Source organism: Dreissena polymorpha, chromosome 6 (genome assembly GCF_020536995.1).
Source record: "Dreissena polymorpha isolate Duluth1 chromosome 6, UMN_Dpol_1.0, whole genome shotgun sequence".
NCBI lineage: Eukaryota > Metazoa > Mollusca > Bivalvia > Myida > Dreissenidae > Dreissena > Dreissena polymorpha.
The window spans coordinates 114,194,129-114,213,545 of record NC_068360.1 but is presented as its reverse complement, the minus strand read 5'-3'; the positions used below and the strand labels follow the sequence as shown (position 1 = coordinate 114,213,545).

At 36.8% G+C, this 19,417-nt stretch overlaps 1 protein-coding gene across 1 annotated transcript; it reads left to right on the top strand.

Moving 5' to 3' along the window:
• The first annotated feature begins 218 nt into the window (after positions 1-218).
• On the top strand, positions 219-18,489 carry LOC127836004 (uncharacterized). Its single transcript, XM_052362422.1, has 11 exons — positions 219-306; positions 565-789; positions 1,047-1,141; positions 6,050-6,146; positions 6,689-6,906; positions 8,903-9,046; positions 11,584-11,759; positions 13,018-13,186; positions 16,099-16,236; positions 16,786-16,836; positions 17,741-18,489. Exons 1-11 carry the CDS (start codon positions 219-221, stop codon positions 17,795-17,797), a joined length of 1,458 nt encoding a protein of 485 aa, XP_052218382.1. The 3' UTR covers positions 17,798-18,489.
• Positions 18,490-19,417: the final 928 nt, after the last annotated feature.

Sequence of the window (19,417 nt, the reverse complement as noted above, 5' to 3'; positions counted from 1 at the left end):
AACGACGATGAAATTGTCATTCGGCCTGCTGATAAAGGTTCTGGTATAGTCGTAATGGATAGCACAGATTACATAAAAAAATAAAAGTTGAAATTTCCGATAGCGGCACATATGCGGAAGCTACCGACGACAAAACAAAATCAGTGCATAACAAGGTAAAAAAGGTGGTAGACAACCTGTACAAAAGAGGTTCCATAGACAGTGATCTCCGACAATACATGACAGGGAACGATGACACTTCCGGTAAGCTTCAAGGGAACCCGAAGTTACATAAGCCAGGAATGCCGTTACGCACCAATGTGAATGGTAGAAGCCACCCGACAGAGAAAATGGCGGAAATTGTTGAGGACCAGTTGCGAAGCCATGTGACGTCACTTCCGTCATTTGTAAGAGACACTATGGACTTCTTAAACATAATACAAAAATTAAAACAACCTCTTCCGAAAGGTACGCTCATATTCTGTTTAGATGTGAAGGCCCTGTATCCAAGTGTCCCGAGAGATGAGGCCCGTTCTGTTGCTATAGAGGCTTAAAACAGGCGAACAGACCCGGAAATTCCTACAGAGGGCGTCATCGTGATGATGGACACTGTGTTGGAGAACAACACCTTCTCATTCAACGACGAACACTTTATACAGACGGAAGGGACGGCATTTGGCTCACGCCTCGGGCTGAACTATGCATCAACCTACATGGGTGCTTGGGAAGAGGAACTTTTCCGGCAATCAGAAAAGCAACCAATCGCACACTTCCGGTTTGTGGATGATGTGTGGGGCTTATGGACGCATGGTATCGAGGCACTCAAAACTTTCCACACAGAAGGAAATGAAATCAACCCTCGCATTAAACTCGAGCTCCGCTATTCTTCGGAAAAACTAGAGTTCCTGGACACGATGACATCAATACGGAACGGGCGCCTTCAAACCGACCTATATACTAAGCCTACCGATAAACACCTGTACCTACACAGGGATTTTTCGCACCCGGAGTCTACAAAAAAGCAACACCATATGGTCTTGGTGTGCGTGCGAAAAGAATCTGTTCAGAGGAGGTTGCCTACCGAAAGCACAGGCAGGCGGTAAAAACACAGCTCGTGAACCGTGGATATGACGGGGCGTTTGTAGAGACCGAATTGATAAAGGTAGACAATAAAAAGAGAGAGAACCTTTTACGCGAAAAGACAAACTCGGAGCATAATACAAGGATTCCGCTCGTGATAACCTTTTCGCATGCACACGTCTGATAGAATGAAGGAAGTGTTCTCTGAGCCCCCATTAGTAGCCTTCAGAAGAGATTGCAACCTGCAAGACATCCTAGTGCACAAAAAACACAATAGGATATTCTTCCGAAAGCCCAATATGAGCGGGCCCTGTGGGGCGCAGAGATGCGCCATTTGCCCGTACATGATGAAGGCGGCATATATTTCACAGATTCCAGCGGCAGGAAGTACAGCGTCAGAAACAATGTTGATTGCAAATCATCCAGTGTTGTGTACGCGGTCAACTGTCGTCGCTGTCGCAGGTTCGTGCATGTGGGAGAGACCGGCGGAACTATGAACCAGCGACATATATTTAATCTGTCGCATATTCGCACACAGCACAGTGACCCAGTAGCTGAACAATTATACAAAGACGGACATTACATGGATCTTTCCAAATAATGGGATTCGAAAAACTCAGCGGGTCGGACGAGTACCGCAAAACCATGGAGCAATTGTGGAAGTTAAAACTAAGGACATACCGACCATATGGCATTAACGTGCAAGAATAAACGTTAATAAAAGGGCGCGAAAACAATAATAAAAAAATAAATAAAATAAAACATGGCCGCTGATGAAGACCGTGAGGTCGAAAGCTTCGGCAAAAAATAAATACAGCGGTTTTGTTTAAATAATACAAGATACTAATAGAGACTTTGTTATATATATATATATATATATATATATATATATGTTTAAAGTAAATGCGGCCATTTTTGTGATTGGTTAGTTTAAAGAGTACGAGTTCAAATTCCAAAAGGATCGGGAATCTAATAAAACAAAATAACTGTGTACGGAGGATGATATTTGACACTTTTACTATCCAAAAACTTTTATATTCACAAAACTAAAGGAAATAAGTAACAGAAGGCTAAGTTCACTGATAAACGGGGATGAGGTATTTTTCATTAGATTGATACTCTGCAGCGAGCCACTGAATCGGCGACATAGAATACCGCTGCCTATATGTTAAGCATTATTTGAAGTCAACGATATTGAAAAAATAAAAAGAACATATTATTCTTCAGTCATTTCATCAGTATGCCAGTACAAACTCCGGCATATGCCAGTGCGTCTGCAAAATAGCAATACATTAACTGAGATAATGATACATGTACTACAGTCATGTAACTAACATACAATATTCAATACAATGTTATCGTAATTTGTGTTGCTGTAATAATGTTACAGTTTTATCACATCTTACAACATGTGGACAATCTGGATAACAGCAGTCCATTTAGCACAGGGAAATCAACATCTGGCTACTCGAGCCAAGAATTATACAAATTGATTGGGTCAATATTGACCCAAACTGACCATTTCGGCCAATACTGACCGCAAATGACAATTATGGAAAATACTGACCACAATTGACCATTTCGGACAATACTAACTAAAAACTGACCATTCTGGTGGAAGTCAAATCAAAGAACCTCGTTGGGTAATCTTAATCTAACCTTAAAGTTTTAGTTATTTTACTTCAGGTTTTCGTTTTTATCATGACTTACAAAGGTGTGCGACATTTATCGTTAATGTTGCGACATATATCAGCAGTTGAAATTTTTGCGACATTTATCGTTAAAGTTGCGACATATATCGTCAGTAGGATTTGCGACATTTATCGTTCCTTGCGACATTTATCGTCAATGTTGCGACAAATCTCGTAGCCTGCGACATATAACGGCGATGCGACATTTAACGGCGCTACAAAATGTTTTTGTCAACTACGGAAGAACAATATCTTTAAAAAATGCGATATTTGATAATTATTAATTGAAAAGGGATGCAACAATAGGATAAATAGAATGTTATGTGAGTTTTGGATAAAGATTAATTCTACATGTATCATGCTCGCCTCGAACCATATTAGAGCTCGACAAGCCTCGCGCTTCGATGGTTCCAAGCCTCGCATGATTTTCTTGATCTTTATCCAAAACTCACATAATATTCTCTATATACATGTATGTATTGTTGCAATTAAATGTATTATTACTTTGTTTAATCATAAACTATTTTCTTTGCAAACACGGAATGCTTACTATATCCACTTGGGCTTTTGGTCCTCTGGAAGTTTTGTTTTATAAACTTGTTGTTTCATTTACACTGTTGAATCTAAGCGTTATTTAGACATTTATTTATAAAAGATAATGATGCAATTTTGTTTGTTTGTTATATAAATATATACATACAAAACACTTTATAACATCATGTCGTACACAATATGAAGTTTTTCCACACGCTTGAGTCCCATGTCTTTGACCATCCCTGCAGTAACTCTTATAATTTATAAACCCTGAAATATTAATTATATTAAAATGGTTCACAATAGTGGTAGTGTTCATGGTAAATGTTATATTTCAATGTTCAATAAGGCGAATGCTAATTTTCAATCACTGATTTTTCCAAATAAAACACAAGTAAACTATTTTTAGGAAGGTATTTATGTGTATGTAAAATATGTTTATTCTGTGTGTTTAAATTTTCAACTACACACGCATACGATTCAATGATACATATTTTTAACGTATTGATACAATTGAAGCATGCTCATTTAACGTTAACGCCTCAGATAGTATTTTTTCCGGTTGCAATACTTTCGGCCTCTAGTTGCGATGTGTGCTCGTGGCGACTCTTTCTGGTTAAGGAAATGATTATGTTAACTAAATCAGTGAGTTTAAACAGTAGTTGTGTTCTCATTGTTTTATACCAACGTCTTGTATAATGAGGTCTACAACGTTCAATCACAAATAAACTAAAACAAACAAATCTGTTTCACAAATCTTGCTTGATACAAAAAATATACGCGTTTTCACGGCTTTTTCACTTATTTGTAAGACAACGTTTGGTTTACAAAATAAATACTGTCAGTTAAAAATCAAATCTAACGTAACGAACATTATGTTATTTTCGTGGTACAAGATTGTGAAAATGATAAATACATACAATCAGTATCGCAGACGAAAGTTATGTAGGTCTATCTTTAGTATTTATAGAAATTTAAAACCTAGATTCAACTTTTTTGAAAATGAATACAATCGACGATTATAAGTTATTACAAAATATCGGAAGACATGTCATTTAAACAGTGAACATAAAAACTGAAACCCGTCAAATATGTTATGTGTAATTCAAATTTAATCTATAATTATATTTATTCATTTTGTCAAATATCTACAATTTAGGCGGGTCGGATTCAACGAGATAACAGTTGGCTGCCAGACGGTTACATACCTCATATCGACAGCAGCCGTCTGCTTCTGTCCGTATACATGTGTGACTCTAAATTATGGAATACCGTAAGGGGCCATGGTGGTTACACAATAAAATTCAGAGGGCGAGAATGCGAAATCGCGAGAGTACGATGATGCGATTGCGACAATACAATGACGTTAGTGCGACAATACGAAAGCGAGAATCCGAGAACGCGATGGCGAGAATACGAGAATGCGAGAACGCGATAGTACGATGACGCCAATGCGAAAATACGATGGCGACAGTCCGAAAGTACGATGGCGACAATGGGATAGTCATATCGTACTGTCGCCATCGTATCATCGCATTCTCGCCATCGCGTTCTCGCATTCTCGACATCGTATAGTCGCAACGTCGTCATCGTATTGTCCCATTCTCGTAATCGTACTCTCGCGCTTTCATTCTCGCCATCGCGTTCTCGCATTATCGCCATGGTATTGTCGCACTGTCCTCATCGTATTGTCGCATTCTTGTCATCGCACTCTCGCGTTTACGCATTCTCAAATTGTCGCAATTGCACTATCGCATTGTCTCCATCGTATTGTCGCACTGTCGTCATCGCACTGTCGCATAGTTGTCAACGTACTATCGCGTTCTCGCATTCTCGCCATCGCGTTCTCGCATTCTCGCTATCGTATTGTCGCACTGTCGTCATCGTATTGTCGCATTCTCGTCATCGAACTATCGCGTTCTCGCATTCTCGCCCTCTGGGTTTTAATGTGTAACCACGATGGGCCTAACGGTATTCGGTACTAAATGGACCTCAGCATTTTTATGTCAGTTCATATTTATTTTGGGGCTGCCTGGCTGGCATCTTCAATGTCACATGGTCCTCAGTGGGTATTTCTCATTCAATTTATTTAAGAGTATGACACCGGGATCCGTCATATATTCCTCGGTCGTATCTTCCACCAACAGCACAGACAATGGCGAATTAATATACTACTGGATGAATTGTGGGAAGGATTCAAAGTACTTCTCGTTTGATCCGGATAAAAATGAGGTAAACGAAAATGATTTGATCCGCGCTGTGCGAAAACGGGCCTTACTGTATGTACGTAGAGTGTCGTTACAGATTAGTGTGAGGAGGCCGCACAGGCTTATCAGTGATGAAACTTTCCGCTTTTGATGGTGTTTGTTAGTTTGAAGAAAGTATCTTTCTAGCGAAAATCAAGTTTAAGCGGGAAGGATTGCTCCTGATTAGCCTGTGCGGACTAGACAGGCTAATAAAGTTCGACAATTGAAGCACATGCATTAAGCCTCGTTTAATCAGAGCGCGGCTCATTTGTAGAAATAATGAAAATGACTTTAACTTATTGTTTTTCTATGATTATTTTATTTATTTGGTGATGTAATTCTATTTAATATGTCATTTAATGGTGCACGACAGTCGATTACTTAGTAATTTATATTAGTAAACGTTAACACTTTTCACTATAGGAATTGACTTGACCAATTTTCTGTAATTAATATCAAAGCGCATCTGTGCGAATGTTTGAGAACATATTTTTTATCAATTAAGTGTATTCATTTTAGGTCAAGCTGGTTCGAGAATACGACATGGATAAGGGGTTGTCTGGCACTGCCACCTGTAACATAACTGCACGTGACACCGGCGGTTTTACAGATACAAGTAAGGTTTTGATTTTTATGGGTTTATCAACACGTATAGGCTTACTGTCTATGTTCCATGTTTTAATCACTTTCGATGTTTTTGATATTTTCTTGAATCGCGTACGAACTGTTTCAAACATACATTTTGTTTCCAGAAAGATATCAAGGGTGTGTCTGTACAGTTGAAACATTTCTCTAATTAAAGTTCTTTCATGAAGTCAATTTTTATAATATGTTTGTGCTATGTGAGTTAACAATTCAGATTATAATTTTGAGGGAGAAATAAAATAAACGTTGGTCTGTACTTGATTGAATATTGAATATTGTTTTAAAAGCTATAGCGATTTTTCAATTATTTTAGAAGAAAGCATTTCGTTACAAAACAAATGTTGTTTACAACATTTCAATCACTGATTCTAGACACATTTATAGTGATTTTTAAATGATGTTTTATCAACGCGTTAAACGATATAAGGGTTTCCGCATTATATGATGTATTTATTTATGTTTTGGATATCATTACGAATAATTAATTCGCTTTACCTTTAACTTCATTTACAGAGTCATTTACACTCACGGTGAAGAAAATAAACGACATCGCACCAGAGTTTCCCCACAAGAACTACGTCTTTTTCCAAAAACCGTCGGATACGTTTTTCACGCTGATCGCAAACATGTCGGGATCGGATGCCGACGTTGTTGATACGCCGACCGTTCTGACCTATAGGTTTGGTCCCACCCCCACCAGTACCATCGCTTCAACGGAGTCCCATTTTCAGGTATAATGACAGATTCTGACACAAAAGTTTGGTCCTTTGTGTATTAAAGCTTCGACTGAGTCCATTTTTCAAGTATTATTAGATACTAGTATTCTCTCACCAAGGTGGGAGGGTACGTTGTTAACGAATTTGTGCTGTTTGTACTTTTTAAGGGTTCTGAGGCAACACTTCTTTGCGTCGGAATATTGACCGATTACAAAATAATGACATTTCTTCGAATCGACGAGTGATCTTATTATTCCTATGCTAGTATACATTCAAGTATATACCAACGACCCACGCATATATATCCCACCATTTTCCACGTTTGTGCAAAACTTGATAACTATTTTTTATGTACATATACACAACATGAAACTAAAGAACCATCAGCAAGAGAACGGTTTAATAGTACATGTCTTGTATCCACGACTTATTGAATTATTCGTAACATTTATATTTGTTTGAGAATCCGTAAACAATCCACGCACACATATCCCACTATCATCCTTGTTTATCATAGATTTTTAAAAATATTTTACTTACACAGAAACAACTTGACACTAACGTAACACCAACAGGACGATAATCTTTTGTTCAAAACGAGGCACTTAATTGTTGGAAATACAATCCGGATATGGCTGGCAAATGTATACATACCCTGATTGGTTGTTAGATGTGCACACGTATTGTGCATTAAATTGTATATTACATTGTACAGCATGCATGTTTTGGAATGGCTAAGCCAGGGCACTAGATACCGCGCTGATTATCCTATCTGGCTTGTGGTGGTTCATATAAGTAAAAGCCTCTATAACGCTCAAGTGAACGAAAGGTCGTTAAGTATTTCGTAGAATAAAGTTAACAACTAAACAATCAGTGTTCCTTATAGCAATAGCCACAATTTCAACGCTAGATGTGGTATGATTACATAGATTTTTGTAGATACAAAATGCTCGTTTTTATTTATTTGTGACACAATTAATTCCATTTTAATTTCCCGCGAATATATCTATGCATACTACACACGAACACTAAAATGGTACCATGTTAGTGTTCATGCGTCGTATGAATAGATGTCGTTGCGGGAAATTTAAATGGAATAACCGGTAAATATGCAAAACAATAATAAAAACGAGCATTTTGTATCTACAAACATCTATTTTAGCAGGCCACATTTGGCGTTGAAATTTCTGAAATTGCCACAAGCAACACAGATTTTTAATTGTTTAACTTTATTTTACAAAATATTGTACGAAATTTTCGTTGATTTTGAGTAGTAATGGGGCTTTAAGTCTTTGTTTCACAGTAATTGATAAATGACATTACATGTACGTTCGGGCCGGGGAAAGAGTAGTGTTCGGTTACACACTCTACATTTTTTTTAATTTACTGACCAAGAATCAAATCGAAAATGATCATTTAGAAGCCATTTTACTTTAAGAAGTGCACATTGATTAAAACATGTTTTTCACACTGATATATTTTGGAAACCTCTTTGCAGTTGCTACATTTACATCAATCTGTATTGTAGATACATTTTATTCACAGGACGATACATAAATTAAAAAACCAACAATTGTGCATTATGGGCTAAATCACTAATACCTATATTTATATATATACTTAGTACATATTGACACACATTTGCTAAAGAAGCGACAAAAAAGGACAGAGTAAAAAACAGAACGGAGCATGCGAACTATTTTATCACTCCACTACTAGTAAACATATTAAGAGTCAATGGGGCTAATAACTTCTACGTTTCAACTATCCCATTTATGCCTCACGTCTAGAAAAACGGCCTTGGTAAACATCGTAGATCCAGATGAGACGCCGCATGATGCGGCGTCTCATCTGGATCTGCGCTGTTTGCTTATAGGAATTTCTGTAAGAATCATTTTAAATATAGAAATAACTATACTAGACATCCCTAATTTTTGTAAAAAAAATATCCAATTCAGAAGGATGGGAAAGTCCACTAAGCATAAATGGGTTAAAATGGCGTTTGTTATAGATTGATGAAGACGGAATACTCTACATACGTAACGTCTCTACGGTTCCTGACGGCTCGTATAAGACGTTCGAGATCATCGTCTCCGACAATGACGCTACGGCGCCTCTGGAAGGAACGTGTACAGTTACTGTGATATTTAGTGGGGTATGTACGTATATCAACGAATACAGTACATGCAACTGTTGTACAAATACTGTAAAACATGTGCAAACGTTTTTTCTTATTTTATTAATTGCCTTAAATCTTATCTTATCTTGGTATCTTAAAATCATACCAAGTTTCGTTGGCTAACCTGAATACGTTGACCTAGTATTCATTTAAGGCGTGCTTTATTGAGCACATATTTCATGAATGCAAAATAGTGAAAATCAATGACATTAAATTGGTATATCATTGGCTTTGTTCCCGTGTGTGTGTGTGTGTGTGTGTGTGTGTGTGTGTGTGTGTGTGTGTGTGTGTGTGTGTGTGTGTGTGTGTGTGTGTGTGTGTGGTGTGTGTGTGTGTGTGTGTGTGTGTGTGTGTGTGTGTGTGTGTGTGTGTGTGTGTGTGTGTGTGTGGTGTGTGTGTGTGTGTGTGTGTGTGTGTGTGTGTGTGTGTGTGTGTGTGTGTGTGTGTGTGTGTGTGTGTGTGTGTGTGTGTGTGTGTGTGTGTGTGTGTGTGTGTGTGTGTGTGTGTGTGTGTGTGTGTGTGTGTGTGTGTGTGTGTGTGTGTGTGTGTGTGTGTGTGTGTGTGTGTGTGTGTGTGTGTGTGTGTGTGTGTGTGTGTGTGTGTGTGTGTGTGTGTGTGTGTGTGTGTGTGTGTGTGTGTGTGTGTGTGTGTGTGTTGGGGGGAGTGGGAATCGTACAAACGTAGAGGGTATCGGACATGGTACTCCCGGACTAAGGCGGAAACCATATTTTCTACGAAACGGCAACCTTATTTTATTTGAAGTTACATAAAATCATTATTAGGCCACTCCAAATTGATTTGCTGGTCTACGGATTTTTTTGGAAAAAAGTTGAAGAGGCGAGCGAAATTTTTTTTTTTTGAAAACAGGAACATTTTCAAGCGAGCGAAGAGCGAAGAATAAAACAAAATCACATTTCGATAGAAAAATATTGCATTAACAAGAGATACAGGTTTAAACAGCTATAGTTTACATTTTAATCAATTCTTATACAAAGAAAAGAATTTATGTACAAACAAGCAATACTATATCTATGAGTAACATACTTTTCAAATAAAAATGCACTAAAATTAGGTTTCAGCACTTAAACTTTTAAATGCAGAACACAAGTCTATAGCTAGTGTTTTCCTATCAGGAATAGCATTACTTGTAAGTTTAAATTAAACATCTTCTAATGCAATTAGTATAATAACGTTTATATTTTTATATTAAACAACTCTTTTATGAAGATTCTGCGCTATTATATGACTTTGCAGCCGTTAAAGCTTCCGATATGATTTCATGTCGGAACAATGTTACAGCAAATTGACATAAAACCATACGAGGTCGATGTATATCGACCTCATATTAATAGGAGTAAGTTGCATATGACCTTTGACCACGAAATATAACATATCATTGAAGTGAGGGACACATGTCTACCTACTGCTGCTTATATTTGTTTGAAGTTTTCAAAAGTGAAAACTGTGAAAAGGTATACCATTTGCAAGCTGTGAAAAGGTATACCATGTTGCAAATTGCACTTGAAAAGGGACAATCATCAAAATGATAATGACAGACAGTCGGACAAAGGCCATGCATGTAATCCATTGTCGATAACATTTTCTAAAAGGGGCATGTCGATGGCTAGTACGGTATTGTATTTTTCTGAAATAAATGTATTCATTACAAAGAACTGTTTTGATGTTTCTAACATAACCTAGCTGTAAAACATGTTCCGTCAACCATGTATTTTAATACTTCTAAAACATTGTCCCTGCGACTCTTTTAGAACCAGCCTTTAATGATTTTATGTTTATTTTTTCTTCACTTAAAATTGTGTTATATGTAAAATGTGCCTACATATAGGGAAATAAGTCCCATTTTATGAAGAAAATGCAAAAAAAAATACGTCATGTTTCCCGATGTTGTTTCAAATTGAACATGCTTCAACGGTATCTGCTGATAGTTGTATGTTCGAACGTGAACAGACACATTCAAATAAGTCACAGAACGAAGCAGATGTGTTTATATTTATAAGGGTTGGCTGCAGCAACTTTTCACCGCAATTTGTTAAAACGGTCACGCAGGAAGCCATTTTTTCTGGTCGTCTCGATCAAAGTTTCGAGCGACTGCAGTTTTCGATTAAAAAGGCAACGAAACATTATATTTAGCATTCATATTCAGCGTCAAATCGTTTCTGCGAGATAGCTTTTTTTCTTTTTTTTTACAAATTAAAAAAACACATGCGCTATGGTTACAGTAGGACACAAAAATGAGTGCGAGCAGTATTGTTTTTTTCCATTTTGAAAAAATACGTGCGGTAAATCCGACGACCAACACATCAATTTGGAGTGGCCTTAGCGTGTAGTAGCACGTGTAAGGAATAAGTATCTAAATGTATAGGATGATTAATATAAATAACGCATCCTATAAAATTAAACTTGCGAATGAACATAATGCAAACCAAACGAAATCTGTGCCCGTATTAGACTGAAATTAAAGTTATGTCGCATATAAATAACACAAATTACAGGTGGCGACAACAACAACAACGACGACCGAGAGGTACTATGTCTTTTTGGACGACCATGAGAATTACTGGTGGATGTTTCTGCTCGGCGCCCTCGTGTTTGCCGCCGTCGTCATCATCATCTTCATCGCCTGCAACGATCCCAGGATCTACGACTATGTCGTTTACCAGATGAACAGGTTTGTACAGCAATCCTTTTCTGACTGATATTTGTCTTGTTCTGTGAAAATTGGGCAAAGTGCATATGCGTAAAGTGTCGTCCCAGAATAGCCTGTGCGAACTAGCCAGGGACGACACATTCCGATTTAATGGTATTTTTCGTTTTAAGGAAGTCCCTTTTTCCGAAATTCTAGTTAAAGCGGAAAGTGTCGTCCCTGATTAGCCTGTGCTGTCTGCACAGGCTAATCTGGGATGACACTTTACGCAGATGCATTTTGTCCAGTTTTCTCAGAGCGCGACTCAATTAGGTAATCCAGCCTCACGCGCACAGGGACCTCGTATACTTCGAAATTCACACGCATGACACTCTTCAAACCGAAAGCACTTGAAACAATCTTATAGTGATATTAAGGGCATTTTCACACTTAAATTGAGCTGAAACGAATTAAAAGGTTAAAAGTGTTAGTCAAAATGTGGTAACTGACCAATTATCTGCAACTCATCTTGCCACCAGTTGTTTATAAAAAATATTTTATTTTCGATATTTTACATGACTATACAGTCCCCTAAGCCGAGCGGAACTGTCTTTTTTATCAGGATCTGAGTTAGTGTTCGAATGTCGTATGAACTATTATGCACTAAAACTAATTTAGATTTACATCGTACATATAATAATTTATGTCGTCAGTTGTCAAAACGAAAGTACGGTTGATATTCAATTGCATTAATTTTCTCTTTCCGTGATATTGTTTTAGTATGTTGATGCTACATTATCAAAAATAAGTGTATATGCAGTGAAAACACCAAAAATAAACAACGGTTGCGATTGACACATATAAACGTATCCTGTTAGATGCGCATAATATCATTTTAACTGTGTACAATTTAAATCACAATTCGAGTAAAAAGTAGATGAACTTGCGCGTGGCAAACTGTAAGTAAATTTCAAGTTTACTGAAGAGTGGCGACGCTAAAAGCCAAAACCTTTAAATACAATGACAGTAAGATACTACCTCATGCGGTAGTTTTAAGCACTTAAGTTCCGTTCCAAGGATGGGAAGCAGGTAGACCCTGCCCAAAACGACATCAAATATGTATTAAAGCAAATCTTCTGACGGCTTACCACAGGGGTAAACACATTGCGATCACTTTGCGGTGGCATGTATGTTTTGCATACAGGTGTTCAATAACCGTTCTTTTGTGTGAGGAAATTTGGGCATATCAAGCAAAAGGAGAAGAAGAGTTTCAGTAGACATTTTAACACATTCACTGTTTCAGGTTTGCTCACTGGTGCCGTCGCAAGCCGAAGCCGAAGGCACCAAGGAGAACGGTTGGGAAGCTTACCGTTACGGTTAACAACAAGCGACTTGAGAACGACCCTGACAACGCGTTGCCATGGGAGCTGCTCGCTAAAGATGGTGACGTACCGGAACTAAATCAAGTCCAGGTAGGTTAACCTATTTATGCCTAGCGTCTAGAAAAAGGCTTTGACAAACAGCGACGACCTAGATGAAACGCCGCATGATGCGGCGTCTCATCAGGGTCTGCGCTGCTTGCTGAAAGGACTTTCTGTAAGAAATATACTAAATATAGAAATAAATATACTAGACATCCCTAATTTTGGAAATAAATTTATCCAATTTATATGGATGGGAGAGTCCACTAGGCATGAATGGATTAATTTGGAGGAGCACGAAGACTATTAGGGTCCGTGTATATACCGTCTTTTCCATTTTCATTTTGCATAAGAAACAATGAAAAACAAAAATCAACGTATATTAGTTTATTATCCGATTTTCTTACAACCTGAACAAAACCAAAAAACAAAGTTGAGTTCTTAATTATACAAACATTGATATATGAAAATTAAAACACAGTGCCTTTTTCCATTAACCGTTCTTGAATTGATACAACGGTATACGAAAACGAGGGGCGCTCCGCTGTTTTGGAGAGATAAGTCTTTATTGATCTTTTGCGCAGTTTTATCCCTTAGATCGTATTATTATTTTTTAATACATACATGTAGACAATTATAGACGCAGAATAGGCGAGTCTTGGGACAGCTATTATTGGCTACTCTAATTGGAAAATACATAGATCTAGTAATATTATATTACACGACCATTATTTTATAATAAAAGAAAAATCAATGCTAATTAAAGGCCATTATTTAAAATACCATATAAGTTACAACTATGAAATTGTTACAAATAATTAAGTTTATGAATAAGTTTTTAGGTACGTTTTTTTCCACTTTTCGAATGACTTTTTGCATGAACTTGATGCGTATAAAAGGAATAAAATAATACATTTTTCGACTTTTCATGCACTTTAACAGATCACGCAAGCCAACGCTTGCTTGAATGCGCGTTCTCTCGACAAAGCATACACGTATAGTTACAGATATACAAGCTTTTCCATAATGGTATTCGAGTTCCATTTGAGGAGACAACCAGGGTCTTAAACGGAACGTTTCAACGCGTGCAAGTAATTTCTATAGGCGTTACGCATGCTTTTCGCCTTCTTTATGAATCGTAACGTTTAAAGTCATTTTTAGCGGCGTTATAATATCATTGGAAGGTACATATTTTGTGAGCATTAACTAAATCTTGAGCCCTCTTTCCGGAACATTAAATATATAGTTTAATTAGTTTTTAACTAGGCACATTTATTAATATTATTAATAATATTATATATAATTATTTCAAGCGCAAAACGGTTTCATATAAGGTGTTTGGTTATAACTCTTTCAGAGCTAAAATCAATAGACATATCACAGTTCAGTTGTGAAATGTAACATGTATTTGTATTGGAAATTATATATGAGACCTTGCACTTAACCATTTCATAAGCTTCAAACAACTTTTTATTTATTCTCATTGCGTCTTATTCTTTTTTCAATATTTGGAAGTACTAATACAACTTAAACGTTCTATTATGTACGGTGACATTTTAGCAGCCGCCGCCGATTATTCTGCTTCTTAAAACATCATTCGGGTCTAAGGGGTATAATAATTGGAATATTGGACTCAGGGGAAGGGGTATTACAGCTCTTAAAATGTAAGGACCTCTCCCTGATTATAGGACTTAAACGCGTTGTTGTTTTTTTGTGTGTAAAATTAGTACTGAATTTGCATAGTATAGGGGCAAAGAAAAAGAATTGTCATAAAAGACTAACTAAAGCCCTATCAATTCGGTTGGATCGACATGAAATACCGGTTCATTGGAAAACATTTAGATGTCAGATTATGATCATTTCAATTTGGACAAACACATTTTTTGGAAAAACAACTGAAAATATCCACGTCTTCTTCCCTTACGGCGTGTCTTTCCCCCCCCCCCCAAAAAAAAAAATGCACGTAAGAAGCCATCCTGATCGAAATAAGTGATGTATTCTTATGTAAAGGAAAAATAGAACGCGCAATTGCCACGAATGAGTTACCTCCCCAAGACAGCAGCACAGAGCACAGATTTATAAATATTTTTTTTAATTTATAGATTTTTGAACAGCGCCACTCGTTTTCCGTTTTTTGTAAACCATAATATCAAACCAAGAACGGTAAACGGGACCAAGTTATAATAATTGATTTCTGTTATATGAAGAGTGAAACGAAATTTGAAGAGGGAAATACATTTCGCATTTTGTTTTATTATTAGTACAACGAAAAACGATACAAAGAAGTAAATTTTGTTTTCGGAAATTTTGTTTTTGTTTCGGTTATAAGAAAATTGGAATATAAACTAATATGCCTTAATTCTCATATTTCGTTGTGTCAAATTCAAAACGAAAAAGGAAAAGACGGTATATACACGGACCTATTAGGCATATGCACACATTTTGCATTGTTTTTATTGATTACTTTCAAATCTAGTCATTGTAAGCGTATTTGGGCGTGTTTGCCTAACGGGAACACGCTAACAAATAGTCTGTATTTTGTTTATTAATTTTCTGTAGGTCTTAAAATGCAATTCGTTATTGGCAAAAATGAACCCATTATCACGGTATTTATTCAAGGCATGCTTTATTAAGCAAATATTTTAAAACCTTTGATATAGAACGTAAATATTTTCGTTTTTCTTATGAATGAACAACACGAAACAATAGTTTCGGAATCATAAAGTATAGTTCTTGTATAGAAGTCGTACAAATAATATCAATTTGAAATGGAATACTTTTCGCTTTTTGTTGTTTTGCTGTTTACAAATACCGATGTTATTTATGATGGGCAAATGTTAAACAAGTCGGGTAACCGTCTTCTTTTCGTAATATCCAACATAACGTTTTTCGTAAACACAAATAAGATAGCAACATACCAACAACAAGTATTTCATAATTTTACTAATATCCATTATGCGCAGGCGGATATTCAGAAAAGAAAGGAGAAAAGGGACCGGGACTATAAGAACTTCAAGGGGTTGCCCATATTCGAGAAGGGCAAAGGGCCTCGGCCTGACTCGGCCCAGTCTACGTCATCAATTTCCAGTGATGTCACGAGGGTGCGTTCTTGTGAATATGGGTGTTCTGCTCCGTACAGATTATATGAGTCGCGTTCTGAGAAAACTGGGCTTAATGAATGTGCGTAAAATGTCATCCCATATTAGCCTGTGCAGTCCGCACAGGCTAATCAGGGACGACCCTTCCGCTTTTATGATATTTTGCGTTTAAAGGAAGTCCCTTCTTACCGAAAATCTTGTTTAGGCGGAAAGTGTCGTCCCTGATGAGCCTGCTCGGACTGCACAGGCTAATCAGGACGACACTTTACGCACCTACATTTTGCCCAATTTTCACAGAACAAGACACATATAAAAACGAATGCGGTCGTATATTGTAATTTTTGTGTGATTTGAAAGAGAACGTATGAAGATTAATTCGCTTCGTTAATAACAAGCTTTATACTAACATTTCATAATATTTAATCTAAAATATCATATTTTAAACAGAACGAAGCAAACTTGCATTAGATTATGTTAAATAATTGATATTTTATCTATACATTTGCATTGGGAATTGAGACAACGTAGAGTTTGTTTCCCGATTTATTTCAGACAAGTGAGTCCCCGAAATATGCCACATTTGTCAGCAAAGACGACAATCTGGTAAATGTGTTGTCTTTTTGTTTATCTCAATGCACGAATTGTATGCACGAATTATCAATACATTGTTGTGTATCTTAATTTGTTAAGAAAATACTTGAAAAGCACACTCACATATTGTTAGTTGATACTTACAATAATTGAAATTGTCTTACCAATGCATTCATCATCCTTTCACTTGTATTACATTACTTCGTTATTTAATTCCATCATTCTGTTTGATCTTCATCAATTTATTTTTCAAATATGATCCTATTAATTTTAGTCTCTTATTTCATATTTAATTCGTATACCACATTCTTTTACGGCGTAATCTTATTTAATTATTTTATTAAACCCATTTATGCCTAGCGTCTACAAAAAGGCCTTTGCAAACAGCGTAGACCCAGATGCGGCGTCTCGTCTCATCAGGGTCTGCGCTGTTTGCTTAAAGGAATTTCTATAAGAAATATTCTTAATATAAAATTAAATAAACTAGACATCCCTGACTTTGGAAATAAATTGATCCAGTTGATCCAGTTGTGAAGTATGGGAGAGTCCACTAGGCATAAATGGTTTAATAACTTGATTTTATCCTCTATTTTATCATCAAAAGCGTATTTAAGGGTCTTATCTTATCATCCCTTTTCGCCTTGTTGTGGGAAAACTTGACCAAATACATGTACGTAAAGTATCGTCCCAGATTAGCCTGCGTAATCCTCATAGTCAAATCAGGGACGACACTTTCGGCTTTTAATCCATTTTCGATTACCGTTAGTCCCTACTTAACACAAATGCAGTCTATACGGAAGTTTCCGTCCTGAATAAGCCTGTGCGGACTGAACAGACTAATATGGGCCGACGCTTTAAACAAATGCACCTAGCCGAGTTTTCCAAGATCGATGTTTCTGATTTTAACCTGTTTCAGGACGAGGGAGGTGAAGGTCAATGGGGCAACCTGGAAGGAGCAACGGGAGGGAAATAAGTGTCATTGAGAGATCGTTAAAGCCACACACCTTGAAATGAAATACATGTTCATCAATACATATAGATGCAATTTGAAAGTGTGCAAAATTGTCATTAAATCTATGGCCCAGTTAGCAAGTAATTTATTATTTTTCAAACGGTACCGCTTTTAAAACCGAAAGTAGGATTTCCATACGTATACGTCCGTTTCGACAAACGCGATTATTTTTAAGTTTTAAGGTACAAAAAAGACGGATCTCTACCTTGTAACCACCATATAAATTCTTATTGGCATAGATAAAATATGTTTCTTATTTATACTCAAATTTACTATGCCAAATGAGTTGTGTGGCTTTAAATAACCTCGTCTGCGCATGTTTCGTATTTGCAGACCTTTGTTTGGACAACAGAGCGTTCGTTTTATACATGTACATTGATCTTGCCATGCCGTTAGCAAACCGTTTTGAATACAGAGTAAGGCGAGTGTAAGTTAGTCGCAACAAACTATGTTGAGGGAATTGTTACTCTGTATAAACCTTTTTACGTTTTTTCCTTTTCATGTTTAATTAGATGTTTTGTTTAAAAACGCTGTTTGACACATTTTATATTTTATTTCGCACTTAAAAAGGACATTGTTTTTTAGATGGAATTTATTTATTAATATAAAAATGTTGGTTGTTGTTTTATATGTTGTTATTATAGATGTGTTTTGTTGTGACGATATCGGTTATACTTGTATATCGATTAAACGTTTTAACACATAATAATACAGCTGGTTTTAACTGTGACTTGTGAATATGAAGTGTGAATGAATGTGCATTTGAGTACGAACACGATGTTATGATTTTTGTAACAGAGGGGGTAATTACGTGACTTTCAAGATGCCGACGTCCATGCCGAGGCAGGTATTTTTCGCAGTTTTATACCATTTATTACTTGTATTAAGTTTTTTTTAGTCCGCTCACTTTCCAGCCATATAAGCAAGAAATTTACTGGCGTTTATTTCATGGCTATTTTCGCTCTATATCTCGACTTAATTCGCTGCAAAATTTCTTAGCGGGATGACCCAATTAGGGCTCCACTAAGAACAATTGTGGGGAGTAAAGTCGAGATATAAAGCGATTTTAAATACGAAATACACGCTAATCACCTCTTTACTGATATGGCTGGAATGTTAGCGTCATTTAAAAAATTAACAAAAGTAATATAGGGTATAAAACGGCGAAAAATAACTGTCACGGCATTGACGTCGCAATCTTGACTATCTCGTGATTACCCCCTCTGTGTAAGTTGATCATAATCACAGACAATTATTAAGATACAAGTGATAGTGTCAAAATAATACCGCTTGGAAGCAGCTGTGATTGACAGACATGCTGTAGCTCACACAAGTAAATTAAACATCCTTAAAAATCAGTCCTCAATTAATAAATATGGACCGTGCTCTGTGGAAAGGGGTTTTAATGCATGTGCGTAAAGTGTCGTCCCAGTTTAGCCTGTGCAGTCCGCGCATGCTAACCAGGGAAGACACTTTAATCTATTATGATATTGTTCGTTTCAAGAAAGTCTCTTCTTAGCAAAAATCTAGTTTTGGTAGAAAATATCGTCCCTGATTAGCTTGTACGGACTACACTTTACG